This window comes from Drosophila tropicalis, unplaced genomic scaffold, assembly GCF_018151085.1.
Source record: "Drosophila tropicalis isolate 14030-0801.00 unplaced genomic scaffold, ASM1815108v1 contig_593, whole genome shotgun sequence".
In the NCBI taxonomy this organism is placed as follows: domain Eukaryota; kingdom Metazoa; phylum Arthropoda; class Insecta; order Diptera; family Drosophilidae; genus Drosophila; species Drosophila tropicalis.
In genome coordinates, this window is record NW_027173070.1 from 8,523,606 (window position 1) to 8,543,603 (window position 19,998).

At 34.5% G+C, this 19,998-nt stretch overlaps 1 protein-coding gene across 12 annotated transcripts in view; it reads right to left on the reverse strand.

Annotated features, from left to right (window-relative positions):
* Trpm (transient receptor potential cation channel, subfamily M) overlaps nt 1–19,998 on the reverse strand; it is a 60,903-nt gene that overhangs the window by 37,754 nt on the left and 3,151 nt on the right. For 6 of the 12 annotated variants that reach the window (XM_068288387.1, XM_068288379.1, XM_068288378.1 and 3 more), the window contains exons 3-4: nt 2,931–3,140; nt 2,197–2,464 (exon numbers count right to left, since the gene is read on the reverse strand). In XM_068288387.1, coding sequence (XP_068144488.1) covers nt 2,197–2,244 — 48 coding nt within the window. In that variant the 5' untranslated portion in view covers nt 2,245–2,464; nt 2,931–3,140. Of the gene's footprint in view, nt 1–523; nt 593–2,196; nt 2,465–2,930; nt 3,141–19,998 lie in introns of those variants that run through there. The other 6 variants (XM_068288388.1, XM_068288386.1, XM_068288377.1 and 3 more) reach the window with 5 other exon arrangements.

A 19,998-nucleotide genomic window follows, 5' to 3' on the forward strand; every position in this document is an offset into this window, starting at 1 on the left:
TAAATTCAAATATGTCGATCTTTTAGGCTGGAATTCATATAAATGCTCCCAAAGAACTTGAGAACTTTGGCCGAATAAGTCTAATTTTAGTAGGTACATATATTAAAGAAATTCTTCAAATTGTATTCTTTTCTTGTTGAACTATTTCAAAAAAATTACCTACAATCAAACCTAATGATTGCCAAAATGAATATACCCGATTATTTTTCAGTGAAAAGGCGTGTGAGACAGCGCGATAAGAACGAATTTAATAGGAGAGAACACAAACAATTCTTACACTCATATTAATACTGATTTTGTCTCTGTCACACTCGATGCGAGGTTGATATCTAGACACACACAACTGGCTGATTAATACACACACACACACACACACACACACACAAACGCACAAGAAGAAAACAAAAACAAGAAACAAAAAGAAAACACACACAGAACAGAACTTCAACCGGTTAAATAAGCTCCTCCAATTACCCATTACCAATTAAGAATTAAAAAAAACTTTGTATTTATTTGTACTTACAAATACCCAATTGGTTTCAAAATACATTTTCAATTCACAATGGAAAATCTATTCGAAATTCTAGAGAACTTCTCACATGGCGTCTGAAACAAGTCGCGTTGTATACTGAAAGCGAAACCCCCTCGTTTGCCATCCCCCAGTCAAGGCAAGAGTAACAATAACACCAAGAACAACAAAAAGTGTCAATTAGCAGAGCAAATATAATCGAACAGCAACAACAATATCAAAATCTATATACGTTAAGCCGAAACGACGACTTGAATATACCCTCATATAGCAGGCGACTTTAGGTTTTTTCCATAAGGAATTTTAAAAGCTCCTAAAAGGTAAGAGTTATCCCTTCCTTTTTTAGAAGTTCTCAACTGATAGCTTTCAAAATCAATATTAGTTAGGCGAGATTAACTTTAACCTTTTTGGCAAGATTATAAGGGCTAAGCCAATGTTGCTGATGCTCATTAAATATAGTTAAGTTTATAGTTTATAGTTAATAATATAATAGTTTAATAATCTATAAAAAAAATTTTGGAAATGTTTCTCTTGATAACATAAATGTTTCAATCATTAATATACCCACTTATGTATAGAGTATAAATAACAATCACTAAAGAGATAATAACTCAAAGAGAGCAAGACACAGAGAGAGAGAGAGACAGAGAGTGTGTGGGAGAATAGGAGAGATAAAATTAATGCTCGCTTTTTTCTCTCTTTGTCTCACTCTCTTGGATCGCTGCAATTGTCAACATTTCACCAAGTAAACAACAACTACACGAGGGTGAACTTCATTACCAAAAACTTTTTCAGTAATTCAAACTTTTTTGTTTTTTGTTGTAAAAATAATAAAGTAATAATTATGTTGATTTTCAGAGTTCATTTTTATGTGTTTTTTTCTGGTTGTTTTTTCTGCCCAGAAGCCAGCACATAACTGAAATAATTACATTTTTGTACCATCAAAAGTTCGCGATAACTTTCCACAAAGAGTTTGCTACTTTAGTGCATACTTTTAGGCTTGTCAATGGGTTGTTCTCAATTCGCTGAAAATTGAATCAAAAACTCTATAACTAAGCATAAATTAATAGATTAATTATCTAAGCTATGATGAACAAAATGATTGCAAATACGCAAATGAGAAAGATTTTTAAAAAATATTTCAACGGTAATTACGAAATGGAGTTGAGAACATTTTTTTTTTTTTGTTAATATTTATGAAATCTATTATTTAGTAGATAAAACTAATTTAACTAATTAGAGCAAACTAAACTCTAACTCTACGTGTAAAAAAAAAAAAAAATACTACTAAAAGTATTAAGCCAAATGCAATTAACTTTCAAAACTTTAACTCGATTTGCAAAATAGAGAAAGAGTATGAGATAGATTATGTTAATGTTAAATATATAAAGTTGTTGTTTTTTTTACGCTAAAATGGCATTGGGTATTGATAATCTTTTCTTCCACAATAAAGCAGGTTTTGGCAGTCAGTCGAAAATAAAAGAAAACAAACAACAAATGGGGGAAAAATCGTAAAATTATAGTAAATTAATGATAAATTTAAAATATGAAGAGAGCCTGCCGAAAGTATAGAGCCAGTGAAATAGAGATAGACAGAAAGGGGAGAGAAAGAAAAAGAGAAAGAGAGCGAGAGAGGGGAGAGCAACTATTAAAATGGCTTCGCTTACCGGTTTCGCTTTGGGCTTCTGTTTGGCCAAACGTTTCTGTTTCAACATAGTCCACACTGGACACACACATACAACGAAAATACAGGACACACAAGAGCAATATCTCTCTTTGTCTGTATGTTGTGCGTGTGGCTGCTTCCGCTTCCGGGTCTAACGTGTCTTCTTTTTTAGCTTTAGTTTGTTCCTTTCTTTGTTTCTTTCTTGATTCTTAGCAAATTGTTTATTGTATGCTGCTGCTACTGATTTGTGCTATTCGTAGCAACAACTGCTAAGAGGAGAGAGACGTATAAGAAAATTCAATTAGGATATATCAGCTGAATTATACATCTAAATTCTACGTGCAGGCAGGCAATCAAGCAACAGGCCGAAAGCAATCAGACAGGGGTAAGCAACTAAATCATGCAAAAGAAAAAAAGAAGGAATCTCCAGAACAGAAATTTCAATTGAAACTAAAAAAGCAATCAAAAATTTCCAAGCGTTTTCAGCTCTCCACAATTATGACAAACACAAAGGAATGCCATAACCCAAACCCCCCGTCAGGATCCTTTCATGAATGTGAAGGGTTAATAAATATTTGTTAATGGCATGCTAATTGTGTTGATTTAGGCAACACAACAAGAACAACACAACAACAACAACGGAAAAGATACACAGAGACGAACAACTCAAAACCGAAAGCAAAGACACAAGAACAAAAGCAAAGGCAAAAAGAAAGAATATCTACTTAGACTCACTTTAATGGGCTTCTTTATGGGCACTGGACGCGAGTATTGATGATAGACCTGGACATGGTTTGAGGTAAATTTGCCCAACATGTAAGAAAAATGCTTTTTTTTTTTCGTTTTAAAGCAGCAGCAGCAAAAAGGATGTAGTAGCAGGTGCTGGAACACAGAGTTGGCAATTTGTTGGTAACTCTAGCAATCTTTTGGTTGCTAGTTGACTCTCTGAAAGCAAAAAAGAAGAAAAAGAGAAAATTGTAAATACACAATTAAAATTGAACGAGTTGAGTAGCAAGTAAAAGTTTTAAGTAAGTTTATGTTTTCCATTAACTCTCATTCTGCAGGAATTTTCAACTTTCTTATTATGGTTTTTTGCTTGTTCTTAAGTTGACCTTACACCAATGCCAATGGCATTCTATCGTCTCTATTAAATATTATTAAGGACATTAATGGCATTCCTTGTAGTCTACAAACTTAGCTTATATATTATATTTTATTTCAAGTCAAAGGACTTTTTATTGTTTATCTAAGATTGTATTATAAATATTTGTTATGTTTTTTATTTCACCAATTCCTCTGTTGAAATTCTCTATAAATTTCTTGTACAGTCCAAGTACCAATTTTAATTGGTAGATTATTTGATTAGTAAAATGATTCTTAAAATAATTACATTTCTAAACTCTTCACAATTATCGTATTTAAGAAATCCTTTTTAATTCAACATCCAATTTTTTCTCTAAACCCTTTCCATTTTAATGTTAATTTTTATTTTAATATTCCACAGATTCTTAATTCACATTGACTATAAATTCTTCCACCAAAAGCAGTATACAAATTCTTATCACTCTTTACCAATCTTTGGAATTCTCCTTCCATAGTTAGATACAGTTTCAATAATTCTTATTAAATCCGATTTACATTAAAAACAACTCTTTAGGCTTTAGCGAAATGAACATATCAATTAGCGCTACAATTCAACCTCAGGAATGTGAAAAATTTGTTTCTGGTTTCAGACATTTCGATGAATAAAGTGAAAGCTTCAAATTGTTAATCGTTAAATCGGAATTTGCAAGTCGGCTAAATAAACATATCATTCATGAACTGATGTGACCTTTGTTTAATCTATGCATATATATTTTCTATATAATTATAAATAGAGAAAGCTTATATCCCTTGGCCGCCGTGCGACGTGCCGCAGTTGAGACACTTCGAATGACACATGGTCAGACTGAGTGTCGGGAATCAGACCCAAGTCATCTCTGGTGACAAGCACAACTCGTGCTCAGAGATTCATTTGACGTAATGCGAGCTAACGGGAAAGGCAAAGAAAAAAATTACAACAACAAAAGCAGCCCAACCTTGTACACCCTGCCACACACCATATTCATTCATATCCATGTTCATGTCCAAGTTCGTGTCCTATACGCTATATGTCCTGACCAAGGCCAAGGGTATACATATACATATATATAAATGTATATGTATGTGTGTGAGTGTGAGTGTAGAAACTGAGATAATATAGGCGGCAAATGCGAAGGCAGCAACAGCAGCAAAAGTTATGCCAAGTATTTTTTCTTGGCTAAGCTTGAATCAAGTGCCAGACAGAGAAGAAACAAAATATGTTGTGGGCGGCAGTGGGTTGGGAGTCGAATAAAAAGAAATAGAAAGAAAAAGAAACGGAGAAGTCAAAAGAAGCGATGCCAAGTACTTGGGATGCTATTGCTTTTGTTGTTGTGTTGCTTTAGCTGCTCCCTCTTAATTTGCGGAATTCAAGACATTCGCTTTCTCATTCAAGATTATACGCGAGAGTAGAGCGCATTATTATAATCCGCTGGAGCAAGGACCCACACAAGAAGAAGTGGAAGATGAAGGAACCAGAAGCAGTAGAAGCCCCCAAAATCAATAGCCAAATGCGACTCAACTTCACATGTGTGTGATTAACTTTTTGTGCAGTCAGTAAGGCACGGAAAAAATTAAGATAACGCCCCATTAAATTTATGCAGGAACAAAGGACATTTTCATACTCGAATTTACTTACTACTACACAGACACGTACACACAGACAAGAAAGTAAAACATGATTTGTGCTTTTTTTTTTTTTTGCCACCACCTTTTCTTCCGCCTTCACCTCCTCCTGTATTCCACCACTCATCTCTAATGATTGCCAAAAGTTATAATTTGGTGCTTTAATAAGCAAATTGCCAGAAAAAAAAAAAATAAATCAGTAAACAGGAGAGATAGAAGCCGCCACAGGATGAGGCCAATGTCAAAGGAAATTATGAGCGAAAAAAACATGCAAACAGTGACTTGATGTTTACCATAAGCCAATCTCAAAATTAAGTCATGAAGGACAAATGAAGAAAACAAAATGTTTAAGAGATTATATTGAGCTGTTTTCTATAGAGTGCTCTAGCCTAGATCAATCAAATCCCTTAATTTAGCTAATTAAAGTTGATATTTCACGTAGTGATTGAATTCCTAGAACTGACAATGTCCCTTTTTTTTCAAATTTGGTTTATTTATGAATAAATAACAAAGTAATTGTGAGTAGATTGAGCCTTATAAAAATTGTCATCGAATTCCCATATCCGCACCCATATCCATATGCACACTGACAAATCATTGAAAGGATGTTTGCTCAATAAATTGCATATTGATTGGATCCACCTGTTCGACATATCCTTGGAGGCACACACAGAGACATACACGCATGTAAGTCGTACGACTTCCTGGCATTTGAATGTCACACCTATGGACATTTACCAGTTGGGTCAACAAAGTGACATCTTCCCCACCCGAAACCCACACACCTGATGACCAGACGAACCATGAGAATTCTCGTCGGGAGAAAAAAAAATTTTATTTTTTTTTCGTTTTTGAAACTAGGATACTTACATAGTTTTTTATCAAAGGCAAAAAGAATGTCCTGAATGTTAAGTTAAAAAATAAAACAAGAAAAAGGGAAAAAATCAATGGATGACCAGTTACACACCCAGAACGAAGGAGATTTGGTCAGTGAAGATGAATGGCAGAATGCCAGGTTAAACGACTATTCAATGTGTCCTGATTGTTGTTGTCGTCGCCGTTTCTCGTTAGTTGCTTCACATTTACAACCAGGCGTGTTTGTGGCTGATGAGTGCCATTCTAGCCATCCATGGAGATGGAGAGGAACCACAACAACAACAGCAGAAAAGGAAAAAAAAACCCAAAGCATAGAGCGAGCAACAATGTGTGAGTGTGTGGGTGAAATGGCGAAAGGACACACTGAGCTAGCTGGGCAGGATACTACTGGGGTTGACATAAACAAACACCAAAGCATTTGTCTAAGCATGAATGGATGCCCAGCAAGGACAACAATAACAATAAATGCATAGACAAACACATATACACCCACACACACACTTGAGTAGTACCATGTGTCCTTGCCCCTTTTTAGCCTTTTTTTTTTTTTTTGTATTGCTTATTATATTTTTCTTTCCTTCTTGGTTGCTTTTTGCCAATAATCAAGTTTTGGCCTCTTTACTTACTAATTTGCACTAAGCGCTTTTTGTTGGTCCAATGATAAAATAGAATGAAGGAACAACTAAGCACTTGGGTTTCATTTTTCATGTTGGCTGGCAACAGCAGCTTGGACACAGACTGGTCTCTTGGTCTTATCTCAATTAGGAATTCATTCATTCAGCAGACAGCTGTGTAACACACTCTGTACTCAGAGTTGACAGTTGTTGTTGACGCCGCTCAACACAACGGAAAGCAACAAGAAAAAATGGCCTTAACACTTGCCTGCACCATCAACTTTACTCCTTCTCCTTCCCCATCTGCATCATCATCATCATCATCATTCGAGCAAATATCAAGTGAGAGAAAATCTTTTAAAAAAAAAAAGTGACGCAAATGCGGGCTGACGGCATACATACATATATTTCACACTGCTTATGACTCCTTCCATTTACTGTACCAGCATTTGACATTGGCAGACTTGACTGATTGTGCCACTCACTCAAGCGGCAATCGCTTGACAATTGACGCGTATGGCAAAATATTTCAGAGATGCAAACCACTGGAAGTAGAACTAAGTATGGCATAACCATTTTACACCTTTCACCTTTTGATGTGGTCAAATGGTACTGAATGCTCAGAAGTTACTAAGGTAACGTAAACTAAGCAATTAATTGCAGCTACACACAATGACTAAGGCTTAAAAAACTTTACCTAAAGATAAAGGCTTTTCTTATTTACAAAACATATATAAATTTCTTTTTTTTACCTTTTTTAGCCATGAAATGGATTATGGTATAAGAAAGTCAAAGAATTCCTACCTGTTAAAAACATCGTAAGTTTTAAAAATTTGCTAAAAAATTCCTCTAGGCTTAACGAAGAATTGAAACGTTTTTGGGATGTGAAATTTTAAATGACAGCGATATAAATTTTAAAGACGTCGTAAAGATTTTTCGACTTAGTAAGGGACAGACTGTCATCTTCATTAAGCACAGCGGAACTGACTAAGTGAAAGAAATTATATTAGACCTAATTTTTTAATATCCCAATTAATGTTTTTATTAAGTTTGCCAATAATAAGCAAAGGAAACGCAAAAAAATAGGCTACAAATTTCCATTTTAAGGTATAAAATCAAAAAATAAACTTTTCTTTAACTTTCAAACAACGCAATTGGTAATGTAATTGAATTCCTTTCTGAAACTTATGGCTGTAGATTTAGGATCTTTCAGTGATTCTAAAAATATATATAAAAGTCTGATAAATAATTTCCAAATTCATTTTTTAAGGCCAAAATAAACTTAGACAAAAAGATAAATATCAAATTTTCTTTGAGCACATACACAAAATTCAATAAATAAATAGAAAGTAGGACAACAAATTGCTGCAACATAAATTTGTTCCACCCCCACATACGCATAAGCACCCACATACGCACACACACACGCAGACACACATTTGAAAACAGAAACACAAACAAATGTACAGACTTTGAGACAGACAGAGAGTTAAACAGCTGCGTTTCATCCCAGTTGTGAGACAATGCTGCGTATACGTAATTTTCTATAAATTGACAGCAAATGCAGCAACTCACATCGTCATGAGGATAGAATAAGTAAAAAGGAGAAGTGTGAGAGAAAGGAGGCGTTCCAGGGAACATGGCAACATGACAGCAGGTGAGAGCAATTTGCCTTTAAATAAGATAGAGGTATAGCGGTGTAGGGGCAAAGAGGTAAAGAGGCAGTGGCACAGTCAGTCAGTTAGTCAGTCGAGCGAACAAAAGGCATATCAAACCTGTGAATGAGCTGAGTTGAGTTAAGGAAACGTGTCAAAGACACTTGCCAGAAGGGGAGAGCAATTAGTGGAACAGACTTTGTCATCTCCATAGCGTAAAATGCTCTTACATAAATTGAAATGCATCAGCAAAGCAACTTTAACAGAACTTTATAAAAAAAAAATAGCGCAACGAAGAGAAATTAGTAAAAAAAGGAAGGGAAAAAATGTAACGTTAATTGCATTTTGTCCCACGGCCAAGAGCCAGAGCAAGTTCATTAACATAATGGCGCCCACTGCCCCTGTGGCCTCTGTCTGCATTCTTTTTGCCATCCTTTCCCGTTTTACTTTCTCAGACACAAGCCAAGGGCATTTAAGGCAGAGCAACAGTCACAGAAAGAAAACGGGAAGATAGAGAGCATGAGCAACTTGTCGGCACACACAAATCACTAACCAATTGCGGGTGAGAATTGTTGACGCTTAACAAGTGTCTCCATCTTGTCTAGCACTTTATAGACAATAAACAGCAGAGCAGCAACCTTTTTCTCAATATTTCCCCTTGGCATTGTTGTTGTTGTTGTTGCTGTTTGTTTTATGATCATTTTTTTTTTTTTTTTTGTTTCTTTTTTTAGCTTGGCTTTTGGCTGATTTCATTATTATTATTGTATGTATTATATTGTATTTATTATATGGCCATTTGGCGGCTGGCTTCTGGTGCTGCTGCTCCTGCTATTCCTGGTTTGGCCATAATTCTTGTTTGCAGCAGTCATAAAAAAAAAATACTGCATACTTTCTGGCATTGGCCACTGGCGGCAGGGATTAACTCTAATGGAGTGATGCAAACAGTGAAAATACTGATGAAAAAAGAATTTTCCCATTTTTCCACCTAGCCGACTTAATAACTGTTTACGCTTGGCTTTTTTTCCTCCATTTTTATTATTGTTGCTTCTGTTTGCATTGCCAAATGTATTTCGGTATTGTTTCCACAACCACATTTAAGCCATGCACATTTTATATTATTATTAATTTTTATGACATAAATAGAAAATGATAAACGACGTGTTGGCATGTTGGTCAAATAAACGCAAACCAAATTTACCAGCAGGTTATTCAATTTATGGCATTAAATAATTGTAAACAGTGAGTTGCCCAACTAAAATAGAACCTTCAGTAGTATCCATCTAGTTCATACAAAACTCCTTTTAAAAGCTGCAAACTCGTGATGTAAACTAGTAATAGATAAACGTCATAAAGTAATCCACATTGGTCAAAACTTTTTGTTGGAGCTTAAAACATAGAAAACTAGTGACCCCGACGTTTTGACCACGAAAAGTATTTAATAATTAAAAAATTGACGCATTTTGAGTTTGGATTTTAAAAGTTTTTGCAATTTTAAGCAAATGACAAAAATACAGATAATAGAAAAGCTCTCTGTATGTACTCTCTATTTTTGACAGCTTAAAAATTTTGCCGACCACGACGTTAAAACAGAAAACTGCGAGTGCTTAGTAAAAAATTAAAAAGGTGCAGAAACTTGCGAGTTTTTAACACCAATGTTAGATTTGTCCATTTATCGTTAGGCTTGTATGAATAATTAGCTTCTTGTCCTTTCAACTGTAACAGTAACTAATATGCCAAAAGAACACAACAACAGAAAGGATAAATTATATTGTGTTTAGATGTCATTGTGTTTTGTGGCATGTGCATTTCATGATGTTTATCATAATCTCAGGATTTTGTTTATTTACTGTTGCTTGTTTGTTGTTTTCTTGTTTGAATGTTGTTTTTGGTGGCATGTGTGTCAACATCAGCAATCAGTTTAATGGCTCAGCGCCAGCCGCATAGATATATCAAATATTAGTCCAACTTAATGGTTCTGGTATTAACGGTGCATTTTATTTTTATTGTGAGACTCAGAGCCACTAACCCCGCCCTAAAAAACCAAACTATGAGTAAGTTCAAATATAGATACATATGTAGGTATATATATCATTAGTCTGGGCAACCTTTTGTGTCATAAAAAAAAAAAAAAAAAACGGCGCACTGATGACAATTTAAATGTGCCAAGGGTACAAAGAAATGGAGAAACAGACCTGAATGTAGAAACAGATTGGGTTGGGATCTTGTTTAAGGATACCAAATGCTTTATATATGTATATTTATATTCCATGTGGTTTGTGTCACAGCTGTTAATGCGATTTTAACCACACCAGCGACTCTTAATGGAATTGAGAGACTGCGTTTCGTTGCAAGTCATTTGACAGTATGGAGACGGCAGGGGCGGCAATCAATAGACAAGCCAAGGACATGCCAATGTGGACTTTAAATAAGCTCATTTTCATGCATCTAACACACACACAGACACATACGCCCTCACATGTACGTGAAACAATGGGTCCTTTATTTCCTTCTTCACTTGATGGCAATTTGTAAGTGTCGCTTAAACAATGGCAAATTGTGAATTTACAACTTGTTGTTGCAAGTGGCAAGTGGTAAGTGGCACGGCAGCTTTTTAATGGCAAAACCGGAGAAACGACCACTTAACCGCAGGATTTTGCGCTTAATCATTGGCAGATTTAGCTGCAGCCTCAACTGTTGCTCAAACTTTAAGTTCGACTTTAAACGAAACATTATGAAAATATTCATGAAAAACTCCTTTTTTTCTATTGTCTACTTTAATGCGCTTTAAAAAGTAATCTCAGTGAAATGGAAAACGGCAAAGCTGCAGGTGGAAAACCGTTAACATTTCACATAGTCATGGTTGAAAGCAAATTGCTGTTTTTTTTTTCTTTTTCGTTGTTGTTTTTGCTGAAGTGGCATTACTAAAAGTAAAAGTATTTTTGTACATGCAAACATGCTGTTCAGTCTCTGTGCTATGGATCCGCTGGGACAACTGCGTATGAACCATGGTCATTTGCATGTGGACACATACACACACACACACATATATATCATCATAGACACAGTGAGAAGTAATATTGGGGGGTTGCCGGGAGGGTGTTGGTTGCTGGGGACTTCTGCAAGTTAATCACGTGGCATGAAAAGTCACGCATATGGCGCACGGTGTTAAGGATTGACCTCTGCTTGCTGCCAATGTCCTGGAGAGTACTTTTCTCTCCCTTCATACGTCTATATATACGTACATACAAATAGTTTACCATATATATGACCAGCAAACTGCCCAAATATCGTTAGCTCAGTCCGAGAGCCAACAGACAGAGGGTGAATGAGTAAAAGGGAGAAACAAACAAAAAACAAAAAACATGCAAATAAATGTGTAATAAAGCGCACGAAAAAACGGCCCAAATTAAAACGCAAAACAAGCAACAAGAACGAATTGAGGGCGCAAAAGTTTTGAAGGCCAAAAAAGGGCCAACATAAGCGAAAACCAAAAATTCTAGACTATCTACAACTCCACGCCTTAAACGAAGTGCACATCGATTTGTACAATGGCTAAGCCCATGCGACCTTTGGCCCAATGACAATTGTTAAATCATATCTTTCATCTATTTATGCTCAAATGCAAATCGTTTAACAACATGTGGGGAAACCAAGTGCACAGCTTGCTAGCTAAATGCTAGAACCGTGCCAAACTCGTTTGTCTCTATGACGTCACAAGTTGCCTTGTGGCTTGGTGCATTCTTAGTTTCAATGGCATATTCAAATTTGCACCATATTGAGCCTAACATATTTTTCAAACTTAAAGCTGACAACTTCATAACTACACAACTTTTATTATATAGTTTTTGTGATATTTGTTAGTGTTTTAATTATAATAGAAATTGTTTTCGCATTATAGTTGCCCTGAAGCTATTGGAAAAACAGATGGAACAACATTTGAAGTCTCTTCTAACGAAAAGTTATGTTATTGGAAACTTGATCTCGGTTTATTTCACAGCTTTATTTGAAACAAAGAACAGATTATAAAACAGAATTGCGAATTGCAATCTGTCTAATTATATATGTATATATATTTAACTTATATCATAAATCAGTCAATCGGAATATTTAAACTTTAAACTCAGCTTCGGGTTACAAACTACGAAAGGTTTTCTAAGCATAGGTTCAGAAACCAAAAAAATTTACCTTCACCTTAGAATTTGATCTCTTGAATCTAATCTTCTCACTGTTTTTTTGGGCCTTAGTTCTCTCATTAGTTACCACTTGAGTTGTTGGTATCCAAGGTATAAAAAACTTGTACTACTTATGATGCCCCAGTTCGAAAAAAAAGGAAAATTCACTATGGCGGGACACGTGGAATAGAGTTGGAGGAGGCAGGGGGTAGCAAAAGCAAATGCGCCTGCATAAATAAATTTCAAATTTGATGCCATTCGTTTGGGCAGGCCACAGCGCCCTTGCCAACATCCTCTCTTCCGTTGACAGGACAAGTTTTGCTACCTACCATATACCTTTCCGTGGTATAAGTTTTTCGTTTCTTTTTTTTTTTTTTCTTTGCACTTTTTCTTGCAACTTTTTGTAGCAGGCTTGGAGGCTATGGTGACAACCCTGGTTAATGTGTTTTCCTATGTGGCGACCTGGTGTCCATCTACTACTTTGGCCTTAAGCTGGCTTATGTTGGACATACTCATACAAACGTGTACAAATTCCTGTATATAACTCCCCCTTTCCCCTAAATATTCTTATATTTATCAATTTAAACAAAAAAAGGGGTTGTTTCCACAATTTAAGAAAGCTGAAATTCACAATAGAGCAAAATGACACCCAAGGGCGGACTGTTAGCCGTTGCGTTACGTTTACAATCCCATAGCACAAAGCGGCAATATGCCGACTTCTTAAAAAATACAAAAAAAAAAAAGAAAAAGGGAAAATGGAAAATGAAAAAAAATTTAGCTGGGGTTGCCACACAGGTTACAATGCTTCCTGCTCTTCATATGTTTGTAGGCATGTTTGCAGTAGGGGCAAGGGAACACACTCGTCCGCCCCCTGTAGTAAGGCTTGGCTTGGCAGCCACTCAAGGACCATAAGAGAAATATGAGAGAGAACGAGAGATATAAAACCTATTACAAAATATGTTTGTGTTTCATTAAAAATTTAAGACCCAATGCCAAAGCAGAAAATCAAGAAAAAAATATGTGGGTGGGCGACGCGAGAGAGTAAAGTAGAAAAAAAAAACCAAGCTGCTCGTGTTTATGACATGCGACAAATTTTCATCTCCCATCATACAAACATACTTACACACTCACACACATTCATTTACACCTAAATTGTGTGCGTATTGGTATACGATAAAGTTATAAAAAAAAAAAAAACGTAGAGGAAAATGAGAAAATGCAGAGGCAAACACTCGTAACGCCGCACTGGGAGATACATAGAGAGAAGGAGAAGTCACAGATTCACTAGTAAATATTAAATTAATGAAAAAACACAACAACGACTAGCAAATACACTTCGTTTTAGCTCAAACGAGACTTGGTCTCAACTATTCTTCTTTCTGAAACCTTGTATAAATTGTCATCCGACTTTCATCTACCCAGAAAATCCTTAGCTTAAACGTTGAGTGATTACACTTTTACCAAAATGAAACAACTTTAACCTTAACGTTAAAATGGAAACACACAAAAGCTTTCTAGGAAAGATGGAATAAAAGCTTTCTTTTGTACAGTTCTTTTGTTAAACAATTTTGTTACTGCTACCAATAACAATTTGTCAGTCTTTTATAATTTTACATTCAGTGTTTTCTTTCGTTTTTATATAAGAAGCCTTTGGTAAAAAAGGTTTTAAATAGAAAAAACCATTGCCTACTTTTCAGCAAACGTATTCAACCAATTTGGTAAAATTATGATATTGAATTCAAGTGGAAGGTTAATGATAACCAACTCAAATCATATCAAATGCTTTTATTATAAGTATTGTAACAAATTTACTGTCAGAATAACTTTACTGGTAGCTTTAATTAACCTCATAGCATTTAATCTATCATTGTAAAGCAATTAAATTTAACTAATTATTAGATTTTAGATAGTCGTTGTCCTTTAAAAGTTAAAGTGTTTAGAAGAACTACCCTACTTATGCTACGAATCGAATCTTATCCGATCAGCTATAACTATTAACTGCTCTTAACTCAGATCAACTCAAATAAAAAGAAAGTAAAAGTTTCTCTTAGATTTTCCCGATTTTATAATATATTTAAAAATAAATAAATGTTAAATTACAATTTCATAATAATTTACCAGTTGAAAATTTCAACAGACCTAAACTATAGCAGTTTTAACAACACTTTTGCACTAATTAATAATGCAGATGCAAAATTAAAAAGTTTCATTAAGATTATTGACAAATATAGTGTCTACATTTCATTTGGTTGTGTGGCAAGGACAATCGATCGATTCGTAATTAACTATAAATTAACAAACCGGCCCTATATAGTCATATTATCAGATTTCATACCCTGCTAGTTGCTCCACGCTCCCCCCTTTTTGTGTGTGTGTTTTGTGATTCTCTGTGGAGTAATTTATAGCTTTAGACTTTTTTGAATTGGCTACAATTCAAAATCGATATCGAGAAACAACATACAGATGGCATTCCATGCATATGTGTAAAGTCAGTCGGTTTATTTCATATGGCAGATGGTAAATTTGCAGCTGGCTTTGGCAATAACCAAATGGGACTACCACTTGAAGGACTAAAAAAAAAAAAAAAGGAAGTTGCCACAAGATGTCATAAAAATTGGCAACAAAATGGTTTATATGGCTAAAAGATATGTGAGTTTGTGAGCGCTGGTCATCGATTTTTTCCCTTCTCCCCCGTTCAAGCCGTTAATAATGCATATACTTTGTTGAATCAGTAATAAGCATTAAATTTCTGCATCATTATAATTTATATTTTCTGCAAACTGCCGGCTGACCTTCATTAAAACACGAAATTATTTGTCCTATATATCCTATATATGTGCATATATGATATACATTTATCCAGTCTGCTCATATTTAATATGCAACAATGACAAATGGCCCAGACATTAGGAGACACATGCTCTGACCTCTGATACTAATGATAATGTTGCAAACAAATACGAAAAAAAAAAGGAAACTTTTTTATATATCTTTTGTCTTATCTGTCAAATGAAATGGCATTTTTCAAGTGAGTCAAAACTTTATTTGAAAAATGTGCAAAATAATAATAATAAGAAAACAAAACGTAAATGTAATTTATTTTATAGCCTCTTGGCGTATACTTAATATGTACGCATATATATTTGATTTATAACGCATACGCCACCGTCTCCAAGTTGCATTTTGCTTAGAAAGGTGAGCTTAGATAAAAAGGTAAGCGGAGTAGCTCAACATTATAAAAGCCACGCTCTAATTAAGATATATGTAAATGATTAAGAAGAATATATGTATAAAATTATAAGTGGACAAAAAACTAATAGAATATAGATTGTAAGACTAAGATTAATAGAAATAGTGTTGGCAAGATTAAAGGAAAAGATTAAATAATACACAAATAAATCGATGCAACATTTTCCCTTTATGTCTCCATACAGATCCAAAACACGTACTAAACAAAATAACAGAAAAGTGTTTTGATTTTGCAAATAGAAACGCGAATCGAACTCGAGTCTCACTGCCAGTAAATCGTTTTTTCAAATCAATGGAACTTTAAACCTTATTGCAGCCAATGGCTATGCCGCAGGGCTTCCTAAAGGAAGTCAAAAGGTTTACAGAAAATTGCGTTTTATCCATTCTCTCCTTTTGAACCGCTGCAATTGAAATGCATTTCCATTTGCTAGATTCATAAGTTTTAAAATTATTCTCAATGTTAAAGTCGAATAACAAGAATGGCAATATACACTTTAGAAAAGTATTTATCTGTGTGATGAGTACATGAATATAACTTAAAAGGGAAATAAAAGAAATATCAAGCAAGAAATTGTTAAAATTGTTAAAATTTGGAAGATTCACTAGATGGGGTATAACGAGATAAAAGTTATTCCAAATATTGGCATTTGGGAGGGAGTGCCAGACTCCTCCACTAGGTTCGTGTCTGGCCACCTTTTTTGCATTTTCACTAGAACAATTTACACACTGTCTATATATGGAATAATTTTCATTTCCATTTCTCACATATTCTTCTTACGTGTTCGGCAAAGATTTCCCAAAAAAATATTTGCATATATATGTATGTATATATGTACATAGGCACTATACATATTTTTCGCAGTGACTGTAAATGCGTAGATTCGCCCCTTTAAGTTTTATCTAGTGTAATATCTTTTAAAAGATATACACATACGTGTTCCTATGGTTGTTATCTAATTCATTGAGATTCACAATTGTGATGCAATTTGTGTTGGACTTAAGGAGTAAATCTTCTTATTTTGTCGAGATTTTTTTAGATTGTTTTATCTACCACACACGAGCACCTTGAAAAATTTTTGTTGTTTGTTTATTTATTTGTGTTTTTGGTTTTTTTTTTTTTGTGTTTGTCTCCTGTCTCTTGTGAGAGACATTGACTTTATTCAGCTTGTTTGCTCTTATTGTCGTCATCTTTTTTCCGAGATTTAACAAGAGGGCCCCAATGTATATGGTGAGTTTTGAGTGGTTCTAGTCGAGTATTCTTATCTGGCAAGTTGAATGGCCATTTATTCGCGTTTTCACTTTAATTTTCTTCATCTCCATCTCGGTGTCTGTTTAATGGAAATGCATTTTGGCCATTTGGACGTGAAGCTGTCAATGCTGTTCCTTATCATCATTTTTAATATTATTATTATTATTTTTACCTACATATCTGAAGTTTATGTCCACATAGACACGGCCAATGCCAACACATACATACACACAGATGTATGTGTGTATAAGCCACATATGTTTGGTTTACGTGTCTTGGCTCGTTTTTTCCATCAGACTCTTTTGGTTTTGCTTTTTTGCCTCTGCTGCTTCTTTTAGTCTATTGCATTAAGTCGATTTCGCGCTCGAATGGATTTTGTTTTGGTTTGAAGGATAAAAACAAGGACAATAAGAGTATAGAGGACTACTACTTGGCTTGGCTTGTTGGCAGTTGGCTAAGCCACTTTACTTTTTATACGCTCAATCGAATATACTTTCACTTTTGCGCACACTATGTGTCGAAAATCAATCGATTGTTAATAACATCAAATGGCTAAAATGGATTTTCTTCAAAGTTAATTAACATTTGTGTATTTATTTATTTTTTTTTTTTTTTTTTTTGTTTTGTGTGTGTTATGAAACGAGAGAAATAACTAATTTTAACCTTTAATTAATTTATCAAACGATTTAATTTGCAGTCAGTTTATCAAGCAATTATGAAACCTTTATAAATGTTGACACAGGACAAACACACACACACAGCAGGACATTTTTACGCTGCTTAAGAGTGTGCGTGATGGCCAGAGGGGTAGAAAGAGGCGTGTTAACATGTTGCACGCACATTTACTTTCAATTTATATACACAGAAACCTTGAAAACAATTGTCTGAGAAGTTCTGCGCCTAAAAGCAGGCCACACTAAATCACTCTGCCTCTGCATGACTATCCAAATGAAGGACATACTTGAGAAAGGGAAAAACGATGGTTTTTCTTTATATTTTCTTTCTTCTTCTCCTTTTTTCACTTCTGTCAGTCAGCCAAGTCCAGTGCTTATTTTTTCCTCTTCATCCCTCAAAGCAGTTCAAGCAATTCCGAGCCCTCATGTTATTAATGTTAATTACTATGCTTTGACGCCGCCAACCGCCACGAAAAGCTCTTTATCCCTCGGAAAAAGCCGCAACACATTTTCCGAGAGCTTGCCAACTAACCCAAAACTTCGGGACTAATTTGTGTTAATTTCTTATTTTTATCCCCTCACGTCGCGCCTCTTTCCTTCTGTGTGTGTGTCTAACTTTCAATGCTTATAACTTAGTTAAAACTAAAAACAATTTTAAGGCTACCCAAAAAGTCAAAAACTACTGCCATACGATATTCTCTTTGTTGGCTTTTTGATGTTGCTTTACATCTCTTTAATGTGCATAAACATTCAGCTAATGGGAAATAAAGAAAATTACATTAAATAAAAGTATGTTTCGAAATGTATTTACTTATTCGTGTTTATCATAAATGACCATGTAAGTGGCCATTTATAATTCATGAAGTATACAATTTTCCATTTGATATTCCTAACAGTGAAGATTTTATTCCACCTAATTTTGAAGCTTGAGCGAAGACAAATTACGTATACGACGCGTATAACAATAGAAACTAATCAATTTGATTAAATCAAATTCAAAATTCTTGGAATGCATCTTCATTGGAATTTCAAAGATTGCATCTGTATTGGACACTTAAACTAAACAATAGAATGGTAAATTAACGGAAGTTGACAACCTAGAATATCTAAATACGTGTGTTTCGACCAATTAAATAAAATTAAACTATTAGGCAGTCATATAAAGGTATCGGAGCTATGCGGAGTCTCCTCATTTAAAAAGTTGCTAAACTTAAAAGTTAATACTACTTTTTTAAACCTTTTGAATGAAAACATCATTAAACATCATTAAAAGTAAATCTAATAGTTGTTCATCTGCCTCAAGTAATTTTCTAATACCTCATATTTATAACCATAAAGTAAACCAAGTTAGAGCAATAACCATGTACATATGTATGTATTTATTTCGTTTAGCATTTTACTAATGTCTAAATGATTTTCATTAAAATCACTTTACTGGAAGCATTTGACCATGATACAGTCCGAATTTTTTTGAATCCTTATAGGCTTCAACTTTTCCCACAAACCTTAAGATCTTGATAAATATCTAATATAATTATACGAATCAATTGTGTTTTTTTATGTTAATTTATTTATTTGTGTTGTCTCAGCTTCAGACAGCTTTAACAACGAATTTGAGCTTTAGAAATTGAGTCAAAGTTATTGTGCAATCGGAGTTGGTCTGTCTGTAGAACAATTTCAGCACTCATCGTTAAGAAAACAATTTAATAAAGTAACAGATTTCTAGACAATGAATATATAACATATTTACACCGACTAGATCAATATAAAAAGCACACATATCTCAGCTCAAACGAGTTACATACATATATGCATATCCATTTGTTCATCAATCTCTATTAATCTACAACAGACTAAAGCGAGAAACTGAATACAGACTAAATAAGTATGAATTATCAAAGCATATTGTAATTATTTTCCCTAAGAATCGCTTGCTTAAGACTGTTTACAATAAAGACAAGTAAATAATTTATAAAATCATAAGTACATATCTAGTGGTATTTCAAATTTCGCGTGTTTGTATGTTTTGTTTTTTTAGAATTTTCTCAAGAGGCATAGACCACCTCAAACTAGTAAAATTTAGAGAATATCAGTTCCATTCTGAAGCATAATTTAAGTTTTGTGTTAAATTTCTGTGTTGCCTTAGTTGAAAGAATTTCGTTTGCAGAACTACGGGAACATGTGCTGTCTATGTGTTTGAGTTTTAGGTGTATGCGTGCGCGCCTAATTGTATGCAACAATTTATGCAGAAAAGTTTTTTGGAAATTTTCACTTTTTTGGCAAAAAACACTTTTCGCGTTATTAGAAAATTCCAGCAGGTAAAAGATTTATGTCAGCCATTAAGACCAAGCCAACTGCCAATTGAGAGGAGGCAGAGCCCAGACAACAGACAATAGTGTGAAAGAGAGACAGAGATAGAGCAAGAGAGACAGATATAATATATATGCATATATGTATATAGTTTGGTAATGGTTGGGCGCAAGGGTGTAGAGGGAGGAGACGTTGATGATGGGGGGTTTGGCTGACCTAGCTTTTTCATTTGCATTAGCATTATCTTGTTAAGACTCAC